The 14,216-nt window shown below is 37.9% G+C and overlaps 1 protein-coding gene across 2 annotated transcripts in view; it reads right to left on the bottom strand.

The window, feature by feature from the left end:
- The window catches only part of LOC124614053 (tyrosine-protein kinase Abl), a 445,084-nt gene that overhangs the window by 76,153 nt on the left and 354,715 nt on the right, over positions 1 to 14,216 (bottom strand). For both annotated transcript variants that reach the window (XM_047142887.1, XM_047142888.1), the window contains exon 9: positions 5,101 to 5,213. In XM_047142887.1, coding sequence (XP_046998843.1) covers positions 5,101 to 5,213 — 113 coding nt within the window. The remainder of the gene's footprint in view (positions 1 to 5,100; positions 5,214 to 14,216) is intronic.

Raw genomic sequence — 14,216 nt, 5'->3', positions numbered from 1 at the left:
GGCTCAAACATGGTAATTGGAAGTCTCTATGGGCCCCCCCTCGCTCAGCAGCTGTTGTGGCAGAGCACCTGAAGGAAAACTTGGAAAATATTTCGAGCATATTTCCCGACCATGTTACAGTTCTGGGTGGAGATTTTAACTTACCAGATATAGACTGGGAGACTCAAACATTCATAACAAGTGGCAGGGACAAAGAATCCAGTGAAATTTTTTTTAGTGCATTATCTGAAAATTACCTTCAGCAATTAAACAGAGAACCGACTTGTGGCGATAACATATTAGACCTTCTGGTGACAAACAGACCCGAACTATTTGAAACAGTTAACGTAGAACAGGGAATCAGCGATCATAAAGCGGTTACTGCATCGGTGATTTCAGCCACAAATAGAAATATTAAAAAAGGTAGGAAGATTTTTCTGTTTAGCAAAACTGACAAGAAGCAGATTTCAGAGGACTTGATGACTCAACACAAAAGTTTTATTTCAAGTACAGATAGTGTTGATGATCAGTGGACAAAGTTCAAAAACATCGTACAATATGCATTAGATGTGCCAAGCAAGATCGTAAGAGATGGAAAAGAGCCACCTTGTTACAACAACCGAGTTAGAAAACTGCTACGGAAGCAAAGGGAACTTCACAGCAAACATAAACATAGCAAAAGCCTTGCAGACAAACAAAAATTATACGAAGCGAAATGTAGTGTGAGGAGGGCTATGAGAGAGGCGTTCAATGAATTCGAAAGTAAAGTTCTATGTACTGACTTGGCAGAAAATCCTAAGAAATTTTGGTCTTATGTCAAAGTGGTAGGTGGATCAAGACAAAATGTCCACACACTCTGTGACCAAAATGGTACTGAAACAGAGGATGATAGACTAAAGGACGAAATACAAAATGTCTTTTTCCAAAGCTGTTTCACAGAGGAAGACTGCACTGTAGTTCCTTCTCTAGATTGTCACACAGATGACAAAATGGCAGATTTTGAAATAGATAGAAAAACAATTAAAATCGCTCAAAAGAGGAAAGGCCGCTGGACCCGATGGGATACCAGTGTGACTTCACACAGAGTACACAAAAGAACTTGCCCCCCTTCTTGCAGTGGTGTACCGTAGGTCTCTACAAGAGCGTAGCGTTCCAAACGATTGGAAAAGGGCACAGGTCATCCCCGTTTCCAAGAAGGGATGTCGAACAGATGTGCAAAACTATAGACCTATATCTCTAATGACGATCAGTTGTAGAATTTTGGAACACATATTATGTTCAAGTATAATGACTTTTCTGGAGACTAGAAATCTACTCTGTAGGAATCAGCATGGGTTTCGAAAAAGACGATCGTGTGAAACCCAGCTCGCGCTACTCGTCCACGAGACTCAGAGGGCCATAGACACGGGTTCCCAGGTAGATACCGTGTTTCTTGACTTCCGCAAGATGTTTGATACAGTTCCCCACAGTAGTTTAATGAACAAAATAAGAGCATATGGACTATCAGACCAATTGTGGAGAGGAGTCTTCCGAAGTAAGAGTGATTTCAGGTGTGCCGCAGGGGAGTGCCGTAGGACTGTTTCTATTCACAATATATATAAATGACCTTGTGGATAACATCGGATGTTCACTGAGGCTTTTTGCGGATGATGCTGTAGTATATCGAGAGGTTGTAACAACGGAAACTTTTACTGAAATGCAGGAGGATCTGCAACGAATTGACGCACGGTGCAGGGAATGGCAATTGAATCTCAATGTAGACAAGTGTAATGTGCTGCGAATACATAGAAAGAAAGATCCTTTATCATTCAGCTACACAATAGCAGGTCAGCAACCGGAAGCAGTTAATTCCATAAATTATCTAGGAGTAGGCATTAGGAGTGATTTAAAATGGAATGACCACATAAAATTAATCGTCAGTAAAGCAGACTGAGATTCATTGGAAGAATCCTAAGGAAACGCTCAGTACGGGCTTTTTTTGAAGTTTCGAGAACATACCTTCACCGAGGAGTCAAGCAGTATATTGCTCCTTCCTACATGTATCTCGCGAATAGACCATGAGAATAAAATCAGACAGATTAGAGCCCACACAGAGGCATACCGACAATCTTTCTTTCCACGAACAATGCGAGACTGGAACAGAAGGGAGAACCGATAGAGGTACTCCAGGTACCCTCTGCCACACACAGTCAGGTGGCTTGCTGAGTATGGATGTAGATGTAGGTGTAGGGTGCTAGCCCCCTATATGAAAAACGCGACCACACCGTAACACCATCACCTCCGAATTTTACTGTTGGCATTACACTCACTGGCAGATGCCGTTCACCATGCATTCGCCATACCCACACCCTGCCATTGGATCGCCACATTGTGTACAGTGATTAGTCACTCCACACAACGTTTTTCCACTGTTCAGTTGCCCAATGTTTATGCTCCTTACACCAAGCAGGGCATCATTTGGCATTTACCGGCGTGATGTGTCGCTTATGAGCAGCCACTCAACCATGTAATCCTAGTTTTCTCACCTCCCGCCTAACTGTCACAGTACTTACAGTGGGTGCTGATGCAGTTTGGAAACCCTGTGTGATGGTCTGGAGATATGTCTGCCTATTACACATTACGACCCTCTTCAACTGCTGGCAGTCTCTTGTCAGTCAACAGACTAGGTCAGCCAGTACACTTTTGTGCTGTACGTGTCCCTTCATGTTTCCACTTCACTATTACATCAAACCTAGGAATGTTTAGAAGTGTGGAAATCTCACGTACAAACGTATGACACAAGTGACACCCAATCACATGACCACGTTCGAAGTCCTTGAGTTCTGCAGGGCACCCCACTCTGCTCTCTCACAAAGCCTAATGACTACTGAGGTCGCGATGATATGGATTACCTGGCATAGGTGGCAGCACAATGCACCTAATATGAAAAACTTATGTTTTTGGGGGTGTCCAGATACTTTGATCACATAGCGTACATTTTTGAATTGTAAGTACAAAAATTATAGAACTGTCTTGGAATACTTGTCATGGCCTGTATCCAAATGATACGCGTAAGTAATGGAAGGAGTAAAGTTAACTAATCACACTATAGTTGAGACATTAAACAAATGAGAGGTACTTGGGCCTGTTTGAAAAATTTGGTAAATTTTCAGACATCAGACAAGGTTCTTTAGATCTAATATGACCAAAGACAGAGAGAGAGAGAGAGAGAGAGAGAGAGAGAGAGAGAGAGAGAGAGAGAGAGAGAGAGAGAGAGAGTCTTGTTCTGTGTGCGTATTGACCACTCAATGCTTGAACTATGTAGCAAATTGTTACCTTTAATCCTTCCATTATTTACATTCCATCCAGGACATTTCACAGTTATATCAAAATGTTATTAATGCCTCTTTGTATGTCAGGCTTTCTATAATATGTCTTCTCCAACTATTATCAAGAGTGACAGGAAAACAATTTAGGTGTGTGGTGAGTTATATGTGTGCACATAGCATAAAGCTGACCATGGGAAATGTAGTCCTGCCTGAAGTGAACAACCTGAGCGTTTCAGTGTTTGATCATGTAATTAATTTACTGTCACCATGAAGTGCACTTTGAGGGAAAACTGCAACTGTTTCCCTATTAACAGATCCAGTTGAAATAGTGGTCTGTGCCCCATGCAACGGGAGACCTGATGAATTTGTTCTATAGCATAACACACAGAATTTCTTGATGCATTTATTTATTTCAACAAGCACTTCTTGGCACCAACAGTAAAATTCAATCAAAATCTTCTTTGCTAACACTTGACACCACTCGTCAAGTTACAGCTACTTCTAACATCTTGTGCTTATATTTAAGAGCTTCAATGACTCTTTTTACACCATAGGAACTTCATCCCCTAGAATAGTTTTAATTTTTCTCAACAGTTGATCAGGAATGTTCTGTTTTGAAGAACCTATGAGATCTGTGAACTGCTTGTTCAATGTAAAGATCTAATGTAGCCTTCTAACAAAAGTCTTGTTCAAACTGCTGGCCATACATACCAAAACAACTTCATAATTAGTAAGACACTCGAGTATGAAAACAGTACTAAAATTCATCAAGCCAATTTAACAAATAAATAGTCACTGAAACAACAAAATTTGTTTATTTTGCTTAAGTTATCTCTACAGTCAGACCTAACAGAGACAGCCATTTCTAGAGCGGAAAAAGTTAACGGGAACAGATACATATGTATAACTGACAAAGCTCAAACTGACCAATTTCAACAATTATTACAATCTTGCATTGACGTTACACAGGGAAAAAATTATACTTAATACAACTAACTGCTCTGTGAATTGTTCTGACATAATTTTTTGTAAACAAGTAATGAATAAAAAATAGACTGGAACGAGCATCCCAGCAAAATTTATTTAATCAATAAATCAATGTCCTTGGGCCCTGAGAGTGGTGCACAACTATTACAGGCCAAACAATGATGTTAGTAAAGCCAACCACTTACTGTATAAAGGAAGATTTGAGCATAAAGCAAGAACAGAAACATGGTAGATCAGTTTGCAAACTTCAGTTTTTCCTTACACAAACGCCCTGCCCACATGCATGTAACAAAAACGAAAATTCCCAACCTGAGCTACCAGCTTTCAGCTATCATTCCTGCACCCATTTATTAACCAATGCTTCTGATACTCAATGGTTGTTGATCATCACTCATTCCACTAATTGTATTCCGTCCACAATTTTCCAGTATGACATGACCTGAGAAACATGTCTAAAATAAAACATTAAAGGTTTTGCCTTCCAGTTTGATTACAAGATGAAATATCAGCGGCTGTTGAAGATGCCACGTGGCTGTATTCCTATTACTTTAACATTCTATATGCTGAGAGAAATTCAGGTTTCACATACAAGATACAGTTTTGCTTTTCATATTTTTGTGATAGTTAATACTAATGCCTCTTTTTAAAGAGATACTCACTTCTTTCATCAAATAAACCAATCACATTTATGATTAATTGTATACTGTGAAACTTATTTAATTCACAATGAAAAGAACAAGAAGAACCAAAATTTTACATTAATCCTAATGGTAATTTTAAAATTAACACTTCCACAAGAAAGTAATGATTTGCAAGAAATTTATACCTGTATCCTTTTTCTAGCATGTGATACACATCAGTAAGGTCCACCCCTGGATATGGTGACATACCGTAAGTTGCTATTTCCCATAAGAGGATTCCAAATGCCCACACATCAGACTGAAACAGAATTATATTTCTTGTCACAACATAAAATTTTGAGAACTGAACAGGAAGAAAACAAGCACTTAACTGGAAAATAGCATTCCTATTTACCCAAGAATGTCTGTATGACGTTTCTTTCCAAACTGCCACTTGAAGTATCCTATGACAGTACTTAGACAGTTAATTTCCAGTTCAATTCTGCAAATAATTAGCAAATGTTTTTATTCCTTCTCACACATCATTCTAGCCTTGCCTTTACTTAACTGAGTTACAGTATCTTATAACTTCTGTAATAAATCTTCCACAAGTGTAAATTTTCTATAACTGCATGTGTTTTGTGCAAACATTGGCAACAGTAAATGAAAATGGCATGCATATGCATATTCATGGGAGTGGAGGGGGAATTATGAAGGCAGGGTAGACGCATGACAGCGAGAAAAGGAGAGGGAGGGTACAGGGGGAGAAGGTTCAAAATACTTCAAAACAAGTGTTCTCCCCCTCCACAGTAATGAGAAGGGTTATGAAAATTTTGCATCTATTTTTGACAAAATTCACAATTATTTTTTTTGGCATACAAATGACAGTTTGTGACAGATTTTGCCTGAAGACAAAGACTTACTGCTTTGAAACTGACTGTTACAAACAAGTGGTGACTCTAGAGCTTTTTGACTAGACGTTTGCTGTTGCAAAAGCTTCAACTATTTTTTTCTGAAGTGGTCTTTTTTTTTATTTTCTTCTTTTCCTTCTTATGCTTTCAATTAACAATTGCAGCAGCAGTTTCGTGTCTTTGAACAGGGTGCAGGGTGCAGATCTTGGCATTATTTTTCTTCTCCCAACCAATTCGGTAAATAAAAATCTGCAGAATATTGATTTCTGTCTTTCGTGGGAGTTCAAAGACATGTGACCCACACTTGACAATGCTACTAACAGAACTGTCAAGCTACTTAGCATAGAAGTAGTACCAAAAATAACACAATTCACATGTCATGCAAGATTTTCAGTGCGTTCAAAATACATCGTTTTCCTGTCACTATGGAGCGGAATACCAAAAGTTCAAATAATCATTGCAGTTCCACTGCTTGATAATCTAGTGAAGCTAAGGTAGCATATTTTCTATATAATCTGGATCATGTTCTGAGATGATTTTACTATGCACCTACATTCATATGATTTATCTGGTTCCCATAACACTGACCTCCATTTTTCTCATTAGCAGCTCTGTACCACAGTACGAATTTCTTGATAAATCTGTGCTAAATTAATCAGTTCAACAGCTGAGTCTCATATCTTGAAGCTCTTGCTGTCGACCAAATAGGCTGGTTCACATATAGATTTCATATTCTAGTCAAAATATATAGTCAAAATATTTCAAAACTGATAACTCATCTCAAAACCTACAAACAAGTGTATGCCTCACATTATACAATCTATATTAGCCTAAAATGCTTGAACACATTTCTCTGCTACAAGTAGGTTTTTTCCTTTTTTTTTAAATCATGGTCCAAAATGAAGCCTATGTTGCTCGCTAACCTTCTCCGACCTTCCAAATATGCTCTCCAAGTTGTTTTGTTGACAGCTGGTTTACACCATCATCCCCAACACAAAATGTGTTCTGTGCTTCATCACACTGTGGCCCCATGGAGACTCTGCATAAGATTATACACTTTACGTAACCGTTACTGTGCAATCACTATTCATTTTTCTATGATAAATAGTCAGCAACCAGTATGGATGAACACCCATGTGTATAGTCTGAAGTGGTAACGTACAACATACTTTCATCTCCACCTACGTATATACTCTATGAGCTACCTTACAATGCATGGCATGGGGTGCCTTGCCTCAGCAGTAGTCATTCCCTTTCCTGTACCACTTTTAAATGGAGCAAGGGAATAATCCTGTCTATAAGCCTCTGTATGGGCCCTAATTTCTCTTTGTGCAAAATTCATGTTGGTGGCAGCAGAACTATTTGCAGTCAGCTTCAAATACCAGGTCTCTAAATTTTCTCAACTGTATTTTGCTAAGGAATTGACGTCTTCCCTCCAGGGATTCCCATTTGAGTTCTCGGTGCGTCTCCATAATAATAGAAACTTCGTCGAACATACCGGTAACAAATATAGCAGCAGATCTCTGAATTGCTTCGATGTCTACCTTCAATCCAATCTGGTGAGGATAGCAACCACTTTACCAGTACTCAAGAATGGGTCACACAAGTATTCTATACATAGTCACCTTTAAAGATCAGCAACATTTCCTAGAATTCTTCCAATAAACCAAAGTCCACCATTTGGTCTCCCTATAACCAATGTAATGTCCTCATTCCATTTCATATCGCTTTGCAATGCTGTGTCTAGTTATTTAATCGACATGACTGTGTCATGCAGCGCACCACTAATACTGTACTCTAACATTACAATTTTTTTTTCCTATTCATCTGCATTAGCTTACAATATTTCCACATTTGGAGCAAGCTGCCACTGAACAGAAATTTAGTTTAAGACATCCTACATCCTATGACAGTCACTCAACAATGACCTTTGCTGTACACTACACAACATCAGCAAACTGTCACACATTGCTGCCACCCACTCTCTCAGATCATTTGTGCAGACCAATTCTGGCACACTTGCCTGGGGCAATTCTGATGACATCCTGGTCTCCAATGAACACTTGCCATCCAGAACTACACACTGAGTTCTATTATTCAAAAGGCCGCTGAACCTACTCTCATATTCAAGAACCTATTGTGTATGGTTGGACCTCCCTTAACAGTCTGCAGTGGGGCACAGTATCAAATGATTTATGGAGATCTAGGGACATGGAATCCAATGTACCTGTTGCCTTCGTCCATGGTTCACAGAATACAGTTTGAGAAAAAAGCAAGATGAGTTTTGTACAAGCAATGCTTTCTAAATCCGTGCTGATATGTGGACAGAAGGTTTTCTGACTCAAGGAAAATTATTATATTCAAAATTAAAATATGCTCAAGAATTCTGCAGCAAACCAATACTACAGATATTGGTCTGTAATTTTGCAGGTCTGTCTTTTGAATGTTCTTATATAATGGTGTCACCTGCAATCTTTCCCAGTTGCTTGGGACTTTGCACTGGGCTAGAGATTTATGACAAATACAAGCTAAGTAAGGGTCCAATGCCAAAGAGTACTGTAAAACAGTACTGGTATTCCATTTGGATCTGGCAACTTATTTGTTTTCAACTCTTTCAGTTGCTTCTCAATACCAAGGATGTCCATTTCCTCAGTAGGGGATTCTGTGCGATGGTCAGTTAATGATACGTCTATACGATCTTCCTGCAAGAATTACTTTTCAAATACAGAACTTAGAACTTCAGTTTTCCTTTTGCTGTCTTCTATTGCAACACCACGTTGGTCAACGAGTATCTGAATAGAAGCAGTCAACACACTTACCAATTTTTACATAGGACCAGAATTATTGTCGATTCTCAGCAAGATCTTTTGCCAGTGTAATAGTGGTGTAAGTAATTGTATGCTTCATGGTTCGTCATTTTTATAGCCACACGAATCTGTACTAACTTCTGCATGTGAATATTTCAGTGTTCTTTTTTGAACTGAGGGTACAAAAATCTATGTTTCCTCGCCATTTTTCAAAATTATGTTTTTAAATCACTTTCGGTGATTTCGTTTCTTAATCAACTTACTCGGCACATAATTCTCCAGAGCAAACTTTACAGTCAGTTTCAACTTTGGCCATAATTCCTCTACATCAATTATAATGGAACTAAATGACGTCTATTTGTTGTCTAAGTACGATACTAGAAGCTGCTTACATGCTCTTTCCAGCATAAAAATTCTCCTAGCCTTTGTGATGAATTTTTTAACTTAGTAACCAACATAAGCACTAGCCTTGTTTCTACAATATATTGTCAATAAGGTTAGGCCTGCTTGTAGCTACAGGATCTGAAATATTTCCAGTGCCTTTAGGCTGTCAAACTAGCTGCTCAAGACAGGTTTCAGAAAATGTATCCAAAACTGCTTCATTGGACTGACTGTCCACACCACCTGCAATGAATCCATCAATGTCTCAGGCTATACTAAACTGGTTCAAGTCACCTCCAAGTAACACTGGACGGCCGGGGAACTCCCGCACTCCTGAGCACAGACTTACTTTGAATGATTCTACAACGGTTATAGTGGAGTCAGATGGCCAGTAAAAATATCCAATGATTGACATGAATTCACCAAGGGCAGTTATTCATGTCCAGGTAACATCAAAGTCAGACTCAATTTTGGATCTTGCTCGACATAGTATTTCAATCGACTGCAAGAACTCTTTCAACAGACATCCTCTGTGACATAACAGCCTACTTCAACGCTTAACTTATTTGTTTGATTTGTGTTGATTTCACCACTAATGGAGTAAGAAAACAGGGTGAGGGGGTGGGAGGAGGGAGGGGGGTTTCAGTTGTAATTTAATTATGATTTCACATATATTGTCCTTTTAGACGTGTCATTTATTTCCACGTTAGAAGTATACTGCACCCAATTTTGTAATCTTAAGTTTCCATTTATAGGTGCCTGTTGAAGATGCTCTGAGTAAACAAGATCCCAAAAGCTAAAACCCTTTCAAGAAACCGACAAATCAAGAAAGCCTCCACATATACTCAATACGTAGCACATCACCCCAGTCATGCAAGTATACTCGTCAACATATGCAGAATTTCTGGCGCAGGTAGAATGAAGGTGGGTCCACTACTTCCAAATCCTGTTGGTGATCCTGGTACAAGCTGAATCCTTGGGACATTTTATGTTTTGTAATTATTATTATTATTATTATTATTTCCCTCACTTTCTCAGACGTTAAGTCCGGTTAAAAATGGAGTGACGCGGACCTTGATCAAGCGTCACTTCCTTTTAACTGTACGGTATGTGTTATATTGCATTTAGGAACTTTCGGGTAATTGAACATGTATCAATAATTACGGATTTCTGTAGTTGTATATATATGTTTGGATGTAGCTGTATTGCATTGATGTACTGGTGGAGATATTGTGTGGTATGACTCCTGTAGTTGATAGTATAATTGGTATGATGTCAACTGTATCCTGATGCCACAAGTCTTTGACTTCCTCAACCAGTTGGATGTATTTTTCAATTTTTTCTCCTGTTTTCTTTTGTATATTTGTTGTATTGGATATGGATATTTCGATTAGTTGTGTTAATTTCTTCTTTTTACTGGTGAGTATGATGTCAGGTTTGTTATGTGGCGTTGTTTTATCTGTTATAATGGTTCTGTTCCAGTATAATTTGTATTCATCATTCTCCAGTACATTTTGTGGTGTATACTTGTATGTAGGAACGTGTTGTTTTAAAAGTTTATGTTGTAAGGTAAGCTGTTGATGTATTATTTTTGCGACATTGTCATGTCTTCTGGGGTATTCTGTATTTGCTAGTATTGTACATCCGCTTGTGATGTGATCTACTGTTTCTATTTGTTATTTACAAAGTCTGCATTTATCCGTTGTGGTATTGGGATCTTTAATAATATGCTTGCTGTATTACCTGGTGTTTATTGTTTGATCCTGTATTGCAATCATGAATCCTTCTGTCTCACTGTATATATTGCCTTTTCTTAGCCATGTGTTGGATGCGTCTTGATCGATGTGTGGCTGTGTTAGATGATACGGGTGCTTGCCATGAAGTGTTTTCTTTTTCCAATTTACTTTCTTTGTATCTGTTGATGTTGTGTGATCTAAAGGGTTGTAGAGGTGGTTATGAAATTGTAGTGGTGTAGCCGATGTATTTATGTGGGTGATTGCTTTGTGTATTTTGCTAGTTTCTGTTCGTTCTAGAAAGAATTTTCTTAAATTGTCTACCTGTCCATAATGTAGGTTTTTTATGTCGATAAATCCCCTTCCTCCTTCCTTTCTGCTTAATGTGAATCTTTCTGTTGCTGAATGTATGTGATGTATTCTATATTTGTGGCATTGTGATCGTGTAAGTGTATTGAGTGCTTCTAGGTCTGTGTTACTCCATTTCACTACTCCAAATGAGTAGGTCAATATTGGTATGGCATAAGTATTTATAGCTTTTGTCTTGTTTCTTGCTGTCAATTCTGTTTTCAGTATTTTTGTTAGTCTTTGTCTATATTTTTCTTTTAGTTCTTCTTTAATATTTGTATTATCTATTCCTGTTTTTTGTCTATATCCTAGATATTTATAGGCATCCGTTTTTTCCATCGCTTCTATGCAGTCGCTGTGGTTATCCAATATGTAATCTTCTTGTTTAGTGTGTTTTCCCTTGACTATGCTATTTTTCTTACATTTGTCTGTTCCAAAAGCCATACTTATATCATTGCTGAATCCTTCTGTTATCTTTAGTAATTGGTTGAGTAGTTGATTTGTTGCTGCCAGTAGTTTTAGATCATCCATGTATAGCAAATGTGTGATTTTGTGTGGGTATGTTCCAGTAATATTGTATCCATAATTTGTATTATTTAGCATGTTGGATAGTGGGTTCAGAGCAAGGCAGAACCAGAAAGGACTTAATGAGTCTCCTTGGTATATTCCACGCTTAATCTGTATTGGCTGTGATGTGATATTATTTGAATTTGTTTGGATATTAAGTGTGGTTTTCCAATTTTTCATTACTATGTTTAGGAACTGTATCAATTTAGGATCTACTTTGTATATTTCCAATATTTGTAGTAACCATGAGTGGGGGTACACTATCAAAAGCTTTTTGGTAATCAATGTATGCGTAGTGTAGCGACCTTTGTTTAGTTTTAGCTTGATATGTCACCTCTGCATCTATTATCAGTTGCTCTTTACATCCTCGTGCTCCTTTGCAACAGCCTTTTTGTTCTTCATTTATAATTTTGTTCTGTGTTGTATGTGTCATTAATTTCTGTTTAATGACTGAAGTTAATATTTTGTATATTGTTGGTAGGCATGTTATGGGACGATATTTAGCTGGGTTCGCTGTGTCTGCTTGATCTTTAGGTTTCAGATATGTTATTCCGTGTGTAACTGTGTATGGGTCTGCAATGTAACTGTTAAATAATTTAGTTAGATGTGAATGTGTTGAGGTGAACTTCTTTAACCAGAAATTTGCTATTTTATCATTTCCAGGGGCTTTCCAATTGTGAGTAGAATTAATTGCTTGGGTGACTTCATGTTGCAAAATTATCACTTCAGGCATTTGTGGTATCATCTTGTATGTGTCTGTTTCTGCTTGTATCCATCGTGCATGCTTGTTATGTTGTACCGGGTTTGACCATATGTTGCTCCAGAAGTGTTCCATGTCTGTTATGTTTGGTGGATTGTTTATTTTAATGTGTGTGTTATCTATTGTCTGGTAAAATTTCTTTTGGTTTGTGTTGAATGTTTGGTTTTGTTTCCTTCTATTTTCACTTTTTTTGTATCTTCTGAGTCGTTTGGCTAATGCTTGTAATTTCTGCTTCTTTTCGTCTAATTGCTCTGTCGCTTCTTGTTGTGAGATTTTACCTAACCTTTTTCGTTTTTTTTTTCCGAGATTTCATTTCTTATAAATTGTGTTAGCTGTCCGATGTCTTTTCTCAGTTTTTCTATTTTGATCTGTAGCCTGTGTTGCCATGCTGGTTTTGTGGGTTTCTTCTGTGTGTTGGTTGGTTCTGATCTCTGCCTAGTGTGTATATTTAGTGTAGTGAGTGCTCCTATGTAAACCAGTAGTTGTAACTCTTCCATAGTTGTGTTTTCATTTATTTTGTTGTGTATGATTGTGTTGATAGTTTTTATTGTTGTTTCGACTTGTGGGTTATTTGGTGGTCTATGCAAGAATGGTCTAATGTCTGTATTTGTGTTTTTGTATTCTATATATGTCAGCTGAAATTTTTCTTCTATATCTAACATCTGTGTCACTTTGTGTTCCATTTGTGCTTGTTCTGGCGGCTGTCTTAAGATTTCGTTTTCCTCTGATTGTTTAATTGGTGTGTGTTGTTCTTCGTTTGTTTGCTCTGGGATGTTTGAGTCCATTACTGTATTTTCTTCTTCTTCTGATTGCACATTATTTTGTTCCAGTATTTGTTGTACTTGTTGTTTGATGTTTTCTAATTCTGACTGGGGTATCCTGTTATTTTTTATTATTACACGGATCTGATCAGCTAGTCGTTGTTCTGTTAAAAATTTTAATTCTGGGTATCTGGTAATAAATGTTGTGTATACTTGTGATCTGTATCCAGTTGTGTTGGTTCCTAGGTTTGTTGCTTGGTAATAACAGAACGTGAGGTGTCGATTAACTTCATCTGACCATATCATCCTCTGTCTTTGTTTTCCTTCTAGGGTGGTTGCAGGAAGCATATCCTGCAAAACACCTCTATTTGAATTTAAATCATTTTACTGTTGGCTAGCAGTGTCGTTACCATTGTGGGTGGGCATAGGGTTCAAGCGTCGTCCCCGACCATGACGGCGCTTGTCCGAGGCTTCTTTAGTTCTGTCCTGAACCAACTAATCACACTAAAAGGGGGGTTAGCCCTATTAGTGGTTTGTTCTTTTCGTCGCCTTTTACGACTGGCAGAACATACCGGAGGCCTATTCTTTTCCCGGGCATCCACGGGGATTATTATTATTATTATTATTATTATTATTATTATTATTATTATTATCTTTCCTTTCTCAGACCTTGGGTCTGGTTCGGAATGAAAGTGACGTGGACCTTGATCAAGCGTCACTTCCTTTTAACTGTACGGTATATGTTACATTGCGTTTAGGAACTTTCGGGTAATTGAACATGTATCAATAATTACGGATTTCTGAAGTTGTATATATAAGTTTGGATGTAGCTGTATTGCATTAATGTACTGGTGGATATTGTGTGGTATGACTCCTGTAGTTGAAAGTATAATTGGTATAATGTCAACTTTATCCTGATGCCACATGTCCTTGACTTCCTCAGCCAGTTGGATGTATTTTTCAATTTTTTCTCCTGTTTTCTTCTGTATATTTGCTGTATTGGGTATGGATATTTCAATTAGTTGTGTTAATTTCTTCTTTTTATTGGTGAGTA

This window comes from Schistocerca americana, chromosome 4, assembly GCF_021461395.2.
Source record: "Schistocerca americana isolate TAMUIC-IGC-003095 chromosome 4, iqSchAmer2.1, whole genome shotgun sequence".
In the NCBI taxonomy this organism is placed as follows: Eukaryota; Metazoa; Arthropoda; class Insecta; order Orthoptera; family Acrididae; genus Schistocerca; species Schistocerca americana.
The sequence above is the reverse complement of the archived record's forward strand: the minus strand, read 5'-3'. Positions and strand labels throughout refer to the sequence as shown.